Source organism: Scylla paramamosain, chromosome 2 (assembly GCF_035594125.1).
Source record: "Scylla paramamosain isolate STU-SP2022 chromosome 2, ASM3559412v1, whole genome shotgun sequence".
NCBI classification, from domain to species: domain Eukaryota; kingdom Metazoa; phylum Arthropoda; class Malacostraca; order Decapoda; family Portunidae; genus Scylla; species Scylla paramamosain.
Genome location: NC_087152.1, coordinates 33,423,034 through 33,436,816, shown reverse-complemented (window position 1 = coordinate 33,436,816; position 13,783 = coordinate 33,423,034). Strand labels below are relative to the sequence as shown.

Below are 13,783 nucleotides of genomic sequence, written 5' to 3'. Positions count from 1 at the left end.
TCTTTCCACTTACTTTCCTTCTTTTCTTCTTCACTGTTCTCTTCTCCTTCTGCCAGTTCTTTTTTGAGTGTGTCTTTTTTTTTATTAATATCATAAGTAATAGCACTTTCATTTCAGTTTGTTTGTTTGTTTTTTTTTTCCTCCACAAAACTACCCTCCGTGTCCCTTTTTATTTTCCCTATACATATTTATTTCTTTCCCTTCTCCTCCTCCTTCTTCTTCATCATCCTCTTCCTCCTGCTTGTCTCCTGGGTCTAACATCACCGTACCGGCGCCCCCTTCTCAAAGTCACGCTAAACAAAGTATCGAGATGGTGGCTGTCTTTCACCATCATTTCTCCCCGTCCCATCACCCTCCTCCTCCTGCCCTCGCCTCTCCCTCCCAGCCTCTCTTTACCTGTCCCGGTTCATCCACAGCACCGCTCTTAAACATCTTTCAGCCTCCCTCTCTTCCTACAAACACTCCCTCCCTGGCTTCTTTCCTCTATTCTCTCTCTCTCTCTCTCTCTCTCTCTCTCTCTCTCTCTCTCTCTCTCTCTCTCTCTCTCTCTCTCTCTCTCTCTCTCTCTCTCTCTCTCTCTCCATGCTCCTTTTCCTCTTCCACATTAACGTACATACAAGGGGATATCATACTTGTTCTCTTCGTCTTTGTTTTCCTCTTCACCGCCACCCCTCCCTTTAACTTCCCTTTATCCTCCATACAATGCCGCTAGCTTGAGAGAGAGAGAGAGAGAGAGAGAGAGAGAGAGAGAGAGAGAGAGAGAGAGAGAGAGAGAGAGAGAGAGAGAGAGAGAGAGACTAACATACTGACTCTGCCTCGCTCGCTCCAGCAGGTCCGCTACTCGTTCCGGCGACGCTCCAGCCGGCAGAAGAGCATCCTGGCAGCGTCCACCAGAAGGTCGCACGAAGAAGCAGGCGGGCGGGACCAACTCCTGAGACCCTCGGTGCGCTACGGCAGGACGCTCAAACCCGTGGGAAGATCGCATGCCGGGTCATACGACCCCTCCCCGACCGGCCTCTCCCCTCTGGCTTGCTTGGGCGAGAAGCGCGAGAACGACGACGAGGAGGACGAGGACGAGAAGAGGGAGGAGGAGTGCCCACGGGGAGCATGGAGGAGGAGAGGAAGAGGAGACGCAAGCATCACATCATTGAGGTAAGCAGCAATGGCAGGAAGGCGGGAGACGACTCTTGGTCTCTCAACGACAACCTCAAACAAAGGAATAAACGCGCTCTTCCACAAATAACTCGGTCAGTCGCAAGATCACGCACGTCCCTGCCGCACGAGGAGGGCGTGCTGGTCACCACGTCACCCAAAGACCTCCCGTCACACCAATATAACGGAATCTCCCTGCTTCAGACAACAGACAACAACCGCGAGTTGGACACACAGCTGTGAGAGGGAGAAAGAGAAGAGCAAAAACCAAGGAACACAAATGACAAACAAACAGCGGCTTACCTGTTGCCCCTTTCAGGATTGTTTTTGCTAAATTTCGCTATGAGCATCTAGGGGAAAACGAGGAAGTGGAGGAAGAGATGTAAGAAGAGCAATCGGAAGAAAAAATTGGAGGAGAAGGTGGAGGAGGAGGAGGAGGAGGAGGAGGAGAAAGATGACAACGAGGAGGAGGAGGAGGAGGAGGAGGAGGAGGAGGAGGAGAAAGATGACAACGAGGAGGAGGAGGAGGAGGAGGAGGAGGAGGAGGAGGAGAACGATGACGACAACGAGGGGAAGGAGGAGGAGGAAGAAGAAGAATCACAAATACAGGAGGAGGAGGAAGAAGCAGAGTGACGACAGGGAAACACAAGAGGTGGAAGAGCACGTCATTGGAGGACAGTTACAAGGCACGTACTAGTAGAGGGAGCGGTAAATACAAGCAGGAAGGATACAGAGCCGCACTTACCTACACCTCCAGCACGATGTTTCCCTGGACGGTCTGGGAACATGTTCTGACACTCTCGACAAGGCGAAAGTCAATAATCGCAAAAGAAACATAGGTATAAATTAATTACTGAGTCTCTTCTATTGCTCTTTACCTGCAAATAAAAATCACAACTGTTACCACTTCGCTATCACGACCACCACTGCCTGCTATTACTAATATGGACTTTTACTTCTATTGTGGTATGGTAATAATGATAAACAATAGGATCATGTAATATTTCGAAAGTAATAAGAAGAAAAAGGAATTAAAACACATTTAGAAAAGAAAGAAAATGAGATTCTCTGAAGATTAAAAACAACAGCAATGTATTAAAGTAAAAATGAATTAATAATTGATACACGTATGTACGTACATAAGCGCTTTTTCTTATTTAAAGATTTACATCACACAATATTTCGTTGCTGTTGTTGTTGTTATTATTATTATTATTATTATTATTATTATTATTATTATTATTATTATTATTATTATTATTATTATTATCATCATCATTATTGTTATCATCATCATCGTCATCACCATCATCATTACCACCACCATCCTGTTCACCATTACTGTCATTAACATCACTTCGCGCTGCTCAAAACTTCACGAAATGGAACATTTTCTTGCCTGTCAAACATACAAGTATATTTACTCAATACCATCTGGCCTACGCTACAAAGATGAGACGAATTCTGAAAAGGAAGGCTGAGAACAGAGATAAAAAAAGGCACCCCAATATTCATTTATTTATTTGTTCTTGAAATGAGAACAAATTGCGAAGAAAAGATGGAAACACAATAAGAAATACATAAGCATGAAAGTTACGGAGCAGCTGTGGTGGTGGTGGTGGTGGTGGTGGTAGCAATGATGCTGTGTGGTGGTGGGGTGTGGTGTGAGATGCAGTTGTGGTGTAGGTAATAGGAAGGCTGGTAATGAAAGCGGTAATGACTGTACGAGTGGTGATAGCGGTGCAGAGGGGATGTGGTAATCGTGATGATGTGGCAGCGATAGTGGTGACGGTGGTGTGGGAGATGATTGTGGTATAGTGCTAATATGTGATGGTGATGAGGATGTGGTAGTGATGGTGGTGATGCGGTAGTGGTGGTGGTGATGACGGTATACGATGGTGATGGTGGTAGTGGTGGTGGTGGTGGCGGTAGTAGTGGCGGTGGTGGTAGCGGTGGCGGTAACAATAACCTGTCAACACAGCTACTTTACAAACTCGCCCACAGATCGCCGCGTCAGTAATCACGTACGAAATGAGCAGCAAATTAACACAGTCAACCATCCCCCTAAAAAAAATAAAGAGTTCCGTGTGCCTGACTATCATATATTTGTTGTGAGAGAATGTATGTATGTATGTATGTATGTATCTATACATGTATGTATATATATATATGGAATGTAACGTTGGTTCATTAGACTCGCAACAACAACAAGGACAACAACCTCCCCCATGCCGAACAAATGAACCGCTTAAACGGGGGTTGCTAAAATTTCTTCTTCCAGAAAATATAAATAACCGTCGTTAAAGAATAAAAATGAGAAGAATATGAACAAAGTGAATCTGCTGCACCCAAACCTGTGTATCTGTACGTGTTAAGTCTGCCATTATACTACATACTTGAACACTGAATTACGTAAAAGCACACTGTACTGTACAAATAAACGTAGGAGAAGGCATGAGTGTTAGTGTTAAAAAAAGAATAAAAAGACAGGAGGATTTTATGAAAATAAAATAGTCCTTGGAACGAGATATTTTTTAAAAAGGACGCAACGAAGTGGTAAGTAAAAAACAAACACAAGCTTAGTGAAAGATCGAAATTTTTATAAGATGAAAATACGTAATCATCAAACAGAAAAGGAAGACTGATAATAAATAATCCATATGATATGTGAAAAAAAAAACATGAACCATTCATCGTTCAACTTAAAAGAATAAATGTATAACGAAAAAAATTTAAAAAAAAATAAAAAAGTGGTGATATAAACTCAATGTGTTATCAAGAAAATCCAAAGGAGATGGTGAGTTAAGTAATACGTAAAGCACGTGAATGTGTTAAAAGATGTGCGAGTGCTCAAGGAAAGTGTTCTGACGGAGAGGGGTGTGTGTTATGACGTAATGTGTAAATACTACTATGTGTTATGTGCTCAGAAATAAACCGAGTACATTAAACGGATGTTGCATATTGCGTGCTGTTTTATTCTGGACCTGTGTGTGTGTGTGTGTGTGTGTGTGTGTGTGTGTGTGTGTGTGTGAAAAAGAAGTGTTTCAGGCAGTACTGTAAACACTATATTGTACTGATAGAGACAGGTTTGTGTGTGTGTGTGTGTGTGTGTACCCTAAATACCGTTAAGTGTATATGAGTAAGTCATTACGAACACTATTTATGTGTATGGTGGTCGCAATAAAAAGCTCTACTGTCATAAAAGTTTCAGTTCATCCCTCACCCACCCTTTTCTCTCTCTCTCTCTCTCTCTCTCTCTCTCTCTCTCTCTCTCTCTCTCTCTCTCTCTCTCTCTCTCTCTCTCTCTCTCTCTCCAATAGTATCTCACATATCTTGCAATACTCGTCAACATCTATCCAAGGCAAAATTTCACAAGTTTTTTTTTTTTTATTTGTCTTGATTTAACTATTATTTTTTTTAATAAAGAAAGAAGGATTGGAGAGAGCTACGCAGTGAATAAAAAGGAGGAATATATTTTTTTCTGTATTTTCATGTATGAGTCAGCGCTGCTCAACCGGTGGCGCTGCAATGAACAGGAAGGCAATTAAGGAGTGACCTTGTACCTCGTTAGTGGGTAAACGTGTTGATACATAATATTATTATTTTACATAGTTTTAAAACAGAAAAATAGGTAACGTGATACGTATTAAGACGCTTTCTATTTTTACCATAGTTATGAAATTGACAATATCATCATAGGTTTTGTTTACTTCATCAAATCAAATGTAAAAAAAATAATAATAATAAAATAAAGTGATCTCCCTCACTCGACACAGCTGCGAGGGTCGGTGTCAATGTCGATATCGATGTTGATGTAGAAAAGAAAACGGCGGTGTTTCCTGCCGTTCATGTCTTGTACACATTCGAATGGAGACTGATAGAAAAATTATTCTCATCTTTCCACTTGATTATAAAGATCATCACTTCGTTCTCATCGAATCTTTTCGTCTCTTTCTTGGTTATCACAATCCTTGTAACTTTTAACTTTTTAACAATTTTTAATGAAAAGTTTGGAACAAGAAGTATCCAGAACTTTTTTCTTTTTTCTTTCAACTAACAGAATATTCTTGTGATTTTTCTTCGCTCTTTACAAATATATTAACAACACCAAAAGAAGCTTTATTTTTCTCTCTGTTCCTCTACATGTTATTGGAGAAGAGAAAATTATTTCTATGAAGCTGTAAAAACAGTGTCAGTTAATGCATGTTAGAGCCGTTACTTAACATTTCGACCAGTTGTCACATGTGCAGTGTTCGAGTTTCAGGATCAAGGATTTTGCCGCCAAAAGCATGAAAAGACTGAAAATGGACTACACCGTTTTAAAGTAAGGCGTCGCAATAGCAAAATCAAATTGCCAGAGAATGCTACCTTCTCTCCATATAGATAAATGGAAAGAAAAAAAAATGAGTGATGACGAAAACAAGAAACGTAAAGTTTGAAGAGGCAGTGGTGCTCTCAATTAAAACAAACTCCTATATAAAATAAAATATTAAATTTAGTATTTAAGAACAACTATGACCTTACTGACACCAACATACTCCGTCGATATTAAAAAAAGTGATCATATGTTGAGGGTTAGGCTGTATGTAGCCATCATTACCATGATAGTCGAGGCTAACGACCGATGTTTCCACCACACCACTGCACCGCAATTTGCTGGCATTACTGGATGCTTCAAGCTATACACACTCTCAATTCCTCGCTCCCTGCAGGCCTAATGCCACCAAGGACGTGACCTCTGATACATACTCGTAAATGAATCTTTGTTCCACATCATTATTACAGTATGGAGGGCAGTAATAGCAAAAGCAATGGCAGAGCAGACAGGTTACTGGACAGAAGGACGAGATGTGACGCTTTGCTGGGTGATGTGGAGGGTAGTGAAGGCCTTCGTGATGGAGCGGAAACACAGAGATTGATGATGAAGATGACGGTGATGATGATTTCTTTTATGTAGGAGGAGCTCTGGCCAAGGACCACAAAAAGGTGAACAAAGGCCTACTGAGTCGCCAGTCCCAAACGAATAGAGCCAAAAGTGATTATCTAAAATTTGAGAAGTGTCTTGATAATGGTAGTGATGATGAGGTAGTGGTGGTGGTGGTAGTAGTGATAGAGGAGGAGGAGGAGGAGGAGGAGGAGGAGGAGGAGGAGGAGGAGGAGGAGGAGGAGGAGGAGGAGGAGGAGGAGGAGGAGGGGGGGGTAGGAGGAGGAGGAAGAGGAGCAGGAGAACGAGGAAGAGGACGAGGAGAAGTAGGAGGAGGAGGAACAGAAGGAGAAAGAGAAGGAACGGGAGAAGACGGAGACGGAACAGAAGGAGAAAGAGGAAGAAGAGGAGAAGGAGACAGAACAGGAGGAGGGAGAAGAGAAAGAAGAAAAACAGAAAGAAGAGGAGGAGGAGAACTATACGTAAAATTCAAGACTTGTCAACACCAATGCCCACATAAACCTGATGAAATTTTTGTTGAGCACATAAAAAGAACCAGTGCTGAATGAATAACACAAAATGTACAAAACATTTTTTTCTTTACGGATTTCCTACTAGATATCCTCGCACTAGATTCTAAGCCGAGTAAACGCTTTGGGGATAAAAGTGGGATGGAGGCTTACGAGGAAAGAAGATTAGAAAGAGGACGAGAAGAGCGGCATGGGCTAGGAAAAGGAGGAGGTGGAAAAGGAGGAGGATAAAGAATAGGAGAAAAGCAGTAGAAGCGATCATGAGAATAAGGAAACTGCGATGAAGTTAAACAATAAACCAGCACAGGAAATTAAAGATTGAGTAGAATAACAGGACAACGATAAGACGTAGCAAAGGTCAAAAAAAAAGGAATATAATAGAGAGAACGACGAATATACTTAAATTGCACTACAAAATTCGAAGATAGGAACTAGAGGAGGAATTCATTAAGGGAAGAAAAACCAAATGGAATATTGATAAAATTTGCTATTAATTGAAAAAAGACGGAAGAGAGAGAGAGAGAGAGAGAGAGAGAGAGAGAGAGAGAGAGAGAGAGAGAGAGAGAGAGAGAGAGAGAGAGAGAGAGAGAAATACGTTGACATGTCGTGGCACTAGAACCCAGTAAAAAATGGAACGAGAAGAGAAGAGGAAGTGGAAAGGAACAAGGACGCAGAAGAGGACAACGATGAAGAAAAAAAGGGAAAGAAAATATATCACACACACACACACACACACACACACACACACACACACACACACACACACACACACACACACAGGTAGTAATTACCCCACTAACCGACTAATTAACAGGTTTACTTCCATTTCCAATCACTATCTATCTATCTATTTATCTATGTCAATCTATTTACCTTACTATCTATCTGTTACTTGTGTATCTACATGTTTATTCATCTATCAACCATCTCTTTACGTATACGTATGCATTTCTTTCCATGTTTGTCAGTCGCTCATTTTATGTTTATATAATATAAAAGCAAAAGGAGAGAGGTGGAGGTAAATATATAGATAGGTAAATAAATAGATCGTTAGGTATATTTACAAAAAGAAATATAATATCTTTCTCCCTTCATATATACCTAACAATCTATTTCTTTACTTATATGTCACAATCTACCTGTCTCTATATTTTTGTCGTTTTTTTTCTCCTATTTCTCCTCACATATTTTATTATGTCACATCTACCAACTTCACTTTCCTTTTTTCTTAGTTCTTAGGCCTCTCAACTTTGTGATATATAAGAATGATATATATATATATATATAGAGAGAGAGAGAGAGAGAGAGAGAGAGAGAGAGAGAGAGAGAGAGAGAGAGAGAGAGAGAGAGAGAGAGAGAGAGAGAGAGAGAATGTAGATAGATATGCTGCGTAATCTCTCTCTCTCTCTCTCTCTCTCTCTCTCTCTCTCTCTCTCTCTCTCTATTAGTCACAGAGGCTGATGAAGTGTGTGTGTGTGTGTGTGTGTGTGTGTGTGTGTGTGTGTGTGTGTGTGTGTGTGTGTGTGTGTGTGTGTGTGTGTGTGTGCGCGCGCGCGTTCACCCACGAACTTGCAGGCATGTGTATGTATTCATATACGTATATGTTTGTCATGTATACTCGTATGTTACAGTCAATACCTGAATCCAGACAATTTGTAAAGTGACTTATTTTTTCAGGCAATTTGTGAACTGCCTGGTTAGGTTAGGTTAGGTTAGGTTAGGTTAGGTTAGGTTAGGTTAGGTTAGGTTAGGTTAGGTTAGGTTAGGCAGTTCACAAATTGCCTGAAAAAATAACTTTACACTTTACAAATTGTCTGGATTCAGGTATTGACTGTAACATATACATCGTATAGACATACGTATGTAGCTAAACATATAATCATATACTTTAGATTATATCTTTAAGAATTATAAATAACGTAATTTTCCGATTTATAATATAATTCATGATAAAACTCACAACCAAGCTGTCTCTTTTTTCTATCAGTTATATATATTATAATAGAAAGTACTTCATTAGTACCGATAGAAATTCAAACTGAAAAATCGAATAAAAAGTAAATTTGTTTCATGCTATTTTTTTTCATGAAAATATAAAAAATAAAATAAAAAATAAATAATGTAATATTCATAAAAAAAAAAATATTTCAGTTTCTCACTTCGAGTGTGTTCCAAGCCAGCTCACATTTACGTCAGTGGAAAACATGGAAAGAAGCTATTTCTTCATTGCGCATTAATCTGTAATGTTTTTGAAAAGTGGGGTTTTATACTTGAGTTCTTTCAAGATAGCGGCCCTTACCGCAGCAATGAACAATCAGAAAAAACATTTAATCCAATAAGAAGTTATTATAACTTCATGAGCTATATTCGTGGTTGTTAAGACACGCACAAATGATGTGTATGTAGACAGACGGACAGACAGACAGACAGACAGACAGAGAGAGAGAGAGAGAGAGAGAGAGAGAGAGAGAGAGAGAGAGAGAGAGAGAGAGAGAGAGAGAGAGAGAGAGAGAGAGGGGGGAGGATATTGCTGGTGGGGATACACAATAAGTAAATACATTTCTGAACGAGGACCACAACAAACATTGTGTCAAAAGCACACTTCAGGAACAAATCTATCGACTAATACCCGCCCACACACACACACACACACACACACACACACACACACACACACACACACACACACACTTCATTAATGACTTTAGTTTGGACGCTTTGCATCTTTACTTATTCCAGTAAGTTGATGTGCTGAAATTTACAGAAAGATGAAGAGAATTTTCGTTTGAAGTATTGGTTTAGGGTTTTCGTTAACTTAAGTTACATCAGACAAACAGAAAGTTCTAATGAGATATTGCTGGCATCAAGGGTGAAGTGATGCAAGGGCGTGGCGAGGTACATACCGTATTAGGTGAAAACAGACGCCGACCAGTAATTATTCGTCACTAATAAATCAGAACATGCAAACTCTGAGGTAATGTTGTGCTATTGATTATATTGCATAGATTTAAAGTTTGTTTCCTTCAATAGAAAATTTTAAAAATATTGAATAAAGTTCCAGCCCTTACTTTACTCCACAGAGCAGCTCAAGTTCAAGAGCAGCACTAGCCGGGAAACACTATTAGGTATTACACCAGAATATATTTGTGCAAAATTATCTTCAATTTTATATTAATACTCGAAAGTCTCTCATCCGTTATCTAATCATGAAAAACAAATACAAAAAAAAGTATAACATGTTTGAAATATGTATACTCTTTATAGTGTACATATTTATTAAAACTTCAGTACATCTATCTTCCAATTTACCTGATCTAGTGCGAATTTATCGAGGTTTCTCGCCACACAGATTAGACCTTTCATTGCCAGCAGGGGATGACGCCTAGTGGTGGTCACCAGGTCACTGCCCTCACCACCTGCTTGATCTCCGCAGACCATCCACGCCAACGCGGTCAACATATCCCCGCCCAAGCCAGTCTGCTTCCCTTGCACAGCCAATATACGTGTATCCTACACCCACACACGCTTTATTCCCTTCATTCTACAGATTTTCCTCATTATTTTTAGATTTCTTGCATCACTCATCAATCCATCCCCACCACCTCCCTTTTCGTTTCATTCCCGCATCTTCCATCCTTTTCATCGCCTAGCATCATTGCTATACTCGCCTTAAGTTAAGCTGACCCTACACGATCAATATTATTGCGCAATACTCCGTATTGTACAATATTATTGACAGTGAAGGGGCGGTATTGAAGAATGACACAATATATTAAAGACATCAAAAATATTGCAAAATAAAAATTAGTCAATATATTGTATCAATAATATTGATCGTATAGGGTCCAATTTAAGCTAAACTCAAAGAACAGCCCTGCCTTCTCCCCACTTCTGACATTTTGGCGGTACACCTGATTGCTGTACACATAATTTATTAATTCATTTATCCATGTTTTTTTTTCAGTACACCTGATTGCTGTACACATAATTTATTAATTCATTTATCCATGTTTTTTTTTCAATCACTTATTCAAAATAACACACCTTTATAAATGATTTTCGAAAACATCGTTACCACATTAATAAGAATATCAAAATCTGTGGAAACGAAACGAAACTTAACAGAACAGCATCCACACGACTGTCGGCGCGCCATACCTCCAGTTTCGGGTGTCACCAATTATATAAATACAATTGTATTATATATATATATATATATATATATATATATATATATATATATATATATATATATATATATATATATATATATATATATATATATATATATATATATATATATATATATATATATATATATATATATATATATATGTGTGTGTGTGTGTGTGTGTGTGTGTATGTGTCAGTCAAAGTCTCTCTCTCTCTCTCTCTCTCTCTCTCTCTCTCTCTCTCTCTCTCTCTCTCTCTCTCTCTCTCTCTCTCTCTCTCTCTTTCAATAAATATGTAATTTTATAGGATACATATGGACTGGAAAATAGTTAACGTAAAAGGCAATAGATAAGGGAAAGAAAAGAATGGAGGAGACAAAGAAGGCCAAAGGAGGTTCACACACTTAAATTCATAGTTTATCACCTCTCTTGTATTTCTTTCTTCCTTTGTCTTCGTTCTTATGTCATCGTCTCTCTCACATTTCCTCTTCAATATTATTTCCTCTCTCTCTCTCTCTCTCTCTCTCTCTCTCTCTCTCTCTCTCTCTCTCTCTCTCTCTCTCTCTCTCTCTCTCTCTCTCTCTCTCGCTCTCTCTCTCGTAGCAACATGAAGATGAACCCTGCGCGTCACCCCTTTACCACTCCTATAATTCCTTCCACTAATACTCTTTCTAAAGATTAGTTACAGGGATATTCTTTTAATTACCTCGATAATGAAGGAATAGGAACCTTTGATAGGTAAGACAAACTAAAAATACCATACCATTCACCTCCTGCCTATTCATCCCTGGGAGATTTGTTCTCCCAGGGAGGCTCGTCCCCTTTTCTGGGTTACAAAACTCTAATATTTTTATTACTTAAAATTCGTCTAAAAAGGAGTTGGAAGGTATATGCTAGAATATCTAAATGGTGAGCCACATCACCAATGAAGCGTATCCATCCATTCGGATACTATTTTTCAATGAGCCTTTTGATGTTCTTAGTGAGAGTTATTGGCTTGCATGCTAATCCAGACATTTCAAATTTGAAATCCTTTATCCATTTGGAAGTACTTCTTTCTTTTTCAGTCCTCTGGGTAGACGAATTTTAACTAATAAAGACAATTTGGCCTCTTAACCAAAAGACCGGGACAAGTCACCCTAAGGGATGAACCTGTCCGAGATGAATAACCCGCGACATTTCCTCCGGGAATGAGTCACCCTCGCGCTCGCCGAGAGAAAAACGACAAAAGACTCAAATTACATAAGAGAATCCGGTGATCTATTGCATCACACTGAATAATTATGATTGAAAAGGATATCATTTGTATTTACAGATGTCAACACCATCCTCAAAAAGCAGCAAGTAATGACACAGGAGTGAAGGATCTGAGAAAAGTAGGACATACTGTATATGCTTGCAGTATCTGAACCTCTTCGCAAGTTTTGAGGCCAAAACATTCTTATTGTTCATACAATATAAACTGAAGCTCATAATATGTTTTGGCATTTCCCAGGACACACACACACACACACACACGCATAAGAGGTTTTCGCTAAGCCGCCGTCATTCGCGTTCACATGTTGAAAATTTACTCATGTGTTCGCAGAAGTAAAAGGAAAGTGATTAGGCAGCACGTTCCATTACTGTGCAGGAACTCTGGAGACGAGGCAGAGTGAATGATGAACAGGTATGCTGCGACTGAACGGCAAAAGTGAAGACCTACATTTGAAGTGACAAAATTGTTTGAAGTCATAAAGGAGATAAATTGGTAGGGAAAAAAATGCTACCGTATGTAAATCAATGAGAAACATACATGTTGCTAAAAAATTAATAAGAGGAATACCGAGCAAAATAATAAAAGACAGTGTTTCATTGTAAAACATGATACAAATGGAAAGAAAATTAACCATGTGCTCAGAATTAAGGCTCAAAAAGATATGAATCATGCTTATTTTTCTCTCTCTAATTAACTGAAATATCACTATCTTTAAAATACAAGTCCACTTATTTCACGCTCCGCCACCGCAGCTTCCTTCCGTAGTGGTGTGAGTGCGAGTGTCAGATGTTTTTTTTTATTTTTTTATATAGGTGGGACATTGGCCAAGAGCAACAAAAATCCAATAAAAAAATATAAAAAAAAACCCTGAGATGATATCCCCGAATAGGGTCCAAAGCGGTGGTCAAAAATTAAAGGGTAAGTTTCTTGAAACCTCCCTTTTGAAGGAATTCAAGTCATAGGAAGGTGGAAATACAGAAGCAGGCAGGGAGTTCCAGAGTTTATCAGAGAAAGGGGTGAATGATTGAGAATGCTGGTTAACTCTTGCATTAGAGAGGTGGACAGGATAGGAATGAAAGAAAGAAAGTCTTCTGCAGCGAGACCACAGGAGGAGAAGAGGCATGCAGTTAGTAAAATCAGAAGAGCAGTTGGCATGAAAATTGAGGTAGAAGATAGCAAAAGATGCAACATTGCGGCGATGAAAAAAGACTGAAGACATTCAGTTACAGGAGTTGATGAGATGAAAAGCTTTTCATTACACCCTGTCTAGAATAGCGGTATGAGTGTAACCGCCACCCTCCCTCCCCAGATATGTGAAGCATACTCCGTACATGGACGTTTAAAGCCCCTGTGCAAAGTTAGCAGCTGGAAGGTGAGAAAAGTGGAGGAGACGTCTCAGAACACCTAATTTCATAGAAGCTGGTTTAACTAGAGATGAGATGTGAAGTTTCCACATTAGATTATAAGTAAAGGATAGACCAAGGATGATCAGTGTAGAAAAAGGGGACAACTGAATGTCATTGAAAAAGACGGGATACTCGTAGTTGTCTGGAAGGTTGTATTGAGTTGATAGATAGAGGAATTGAGTTTTTGAGGCATTAAACAATACTAAGTTTGCTCTGCCTCAATCAGAAATTTTAAAGAGATCAGAAGTCAGGCGTTCTGTGGCTTCCCTGTATGAAATGTTTACTTCCTGAAGGGTTGGAGGCCCAAGATAAGAAGTGGAAAAGTGCAGGGTGGTATCATC

The 13,783-nt window shown here is 39.4% G+C and overlaps 1 protein-coding gene across 1 annotated transcript in view; it reads left to right on the top strand.

The window, feature by feature from the left end:
* The window catches only part of LOC135113827 (gonadotropin-releasing hormone receptor-like), a 224,818-nt gene extending 223,284 nt beyond the window's left edge, over positions 1 to 1,534 (top strand). Inside the window, 2 exon segments of the mRNA XM_064029453.1 lie at positions 833 to 1,088; positions 1,091 to 1,534. Of these exon segments, the coding sequence (XP_063885523.1) occupies positions 833 to 1,088; positions 1,091 to 1,395 (561 nt within the window). The 3' untranslated portion in view covers positions 1,396 to 1,534.
* Positions 1,535 to 13,783: the final 12,249 nt, after the last annotated feature.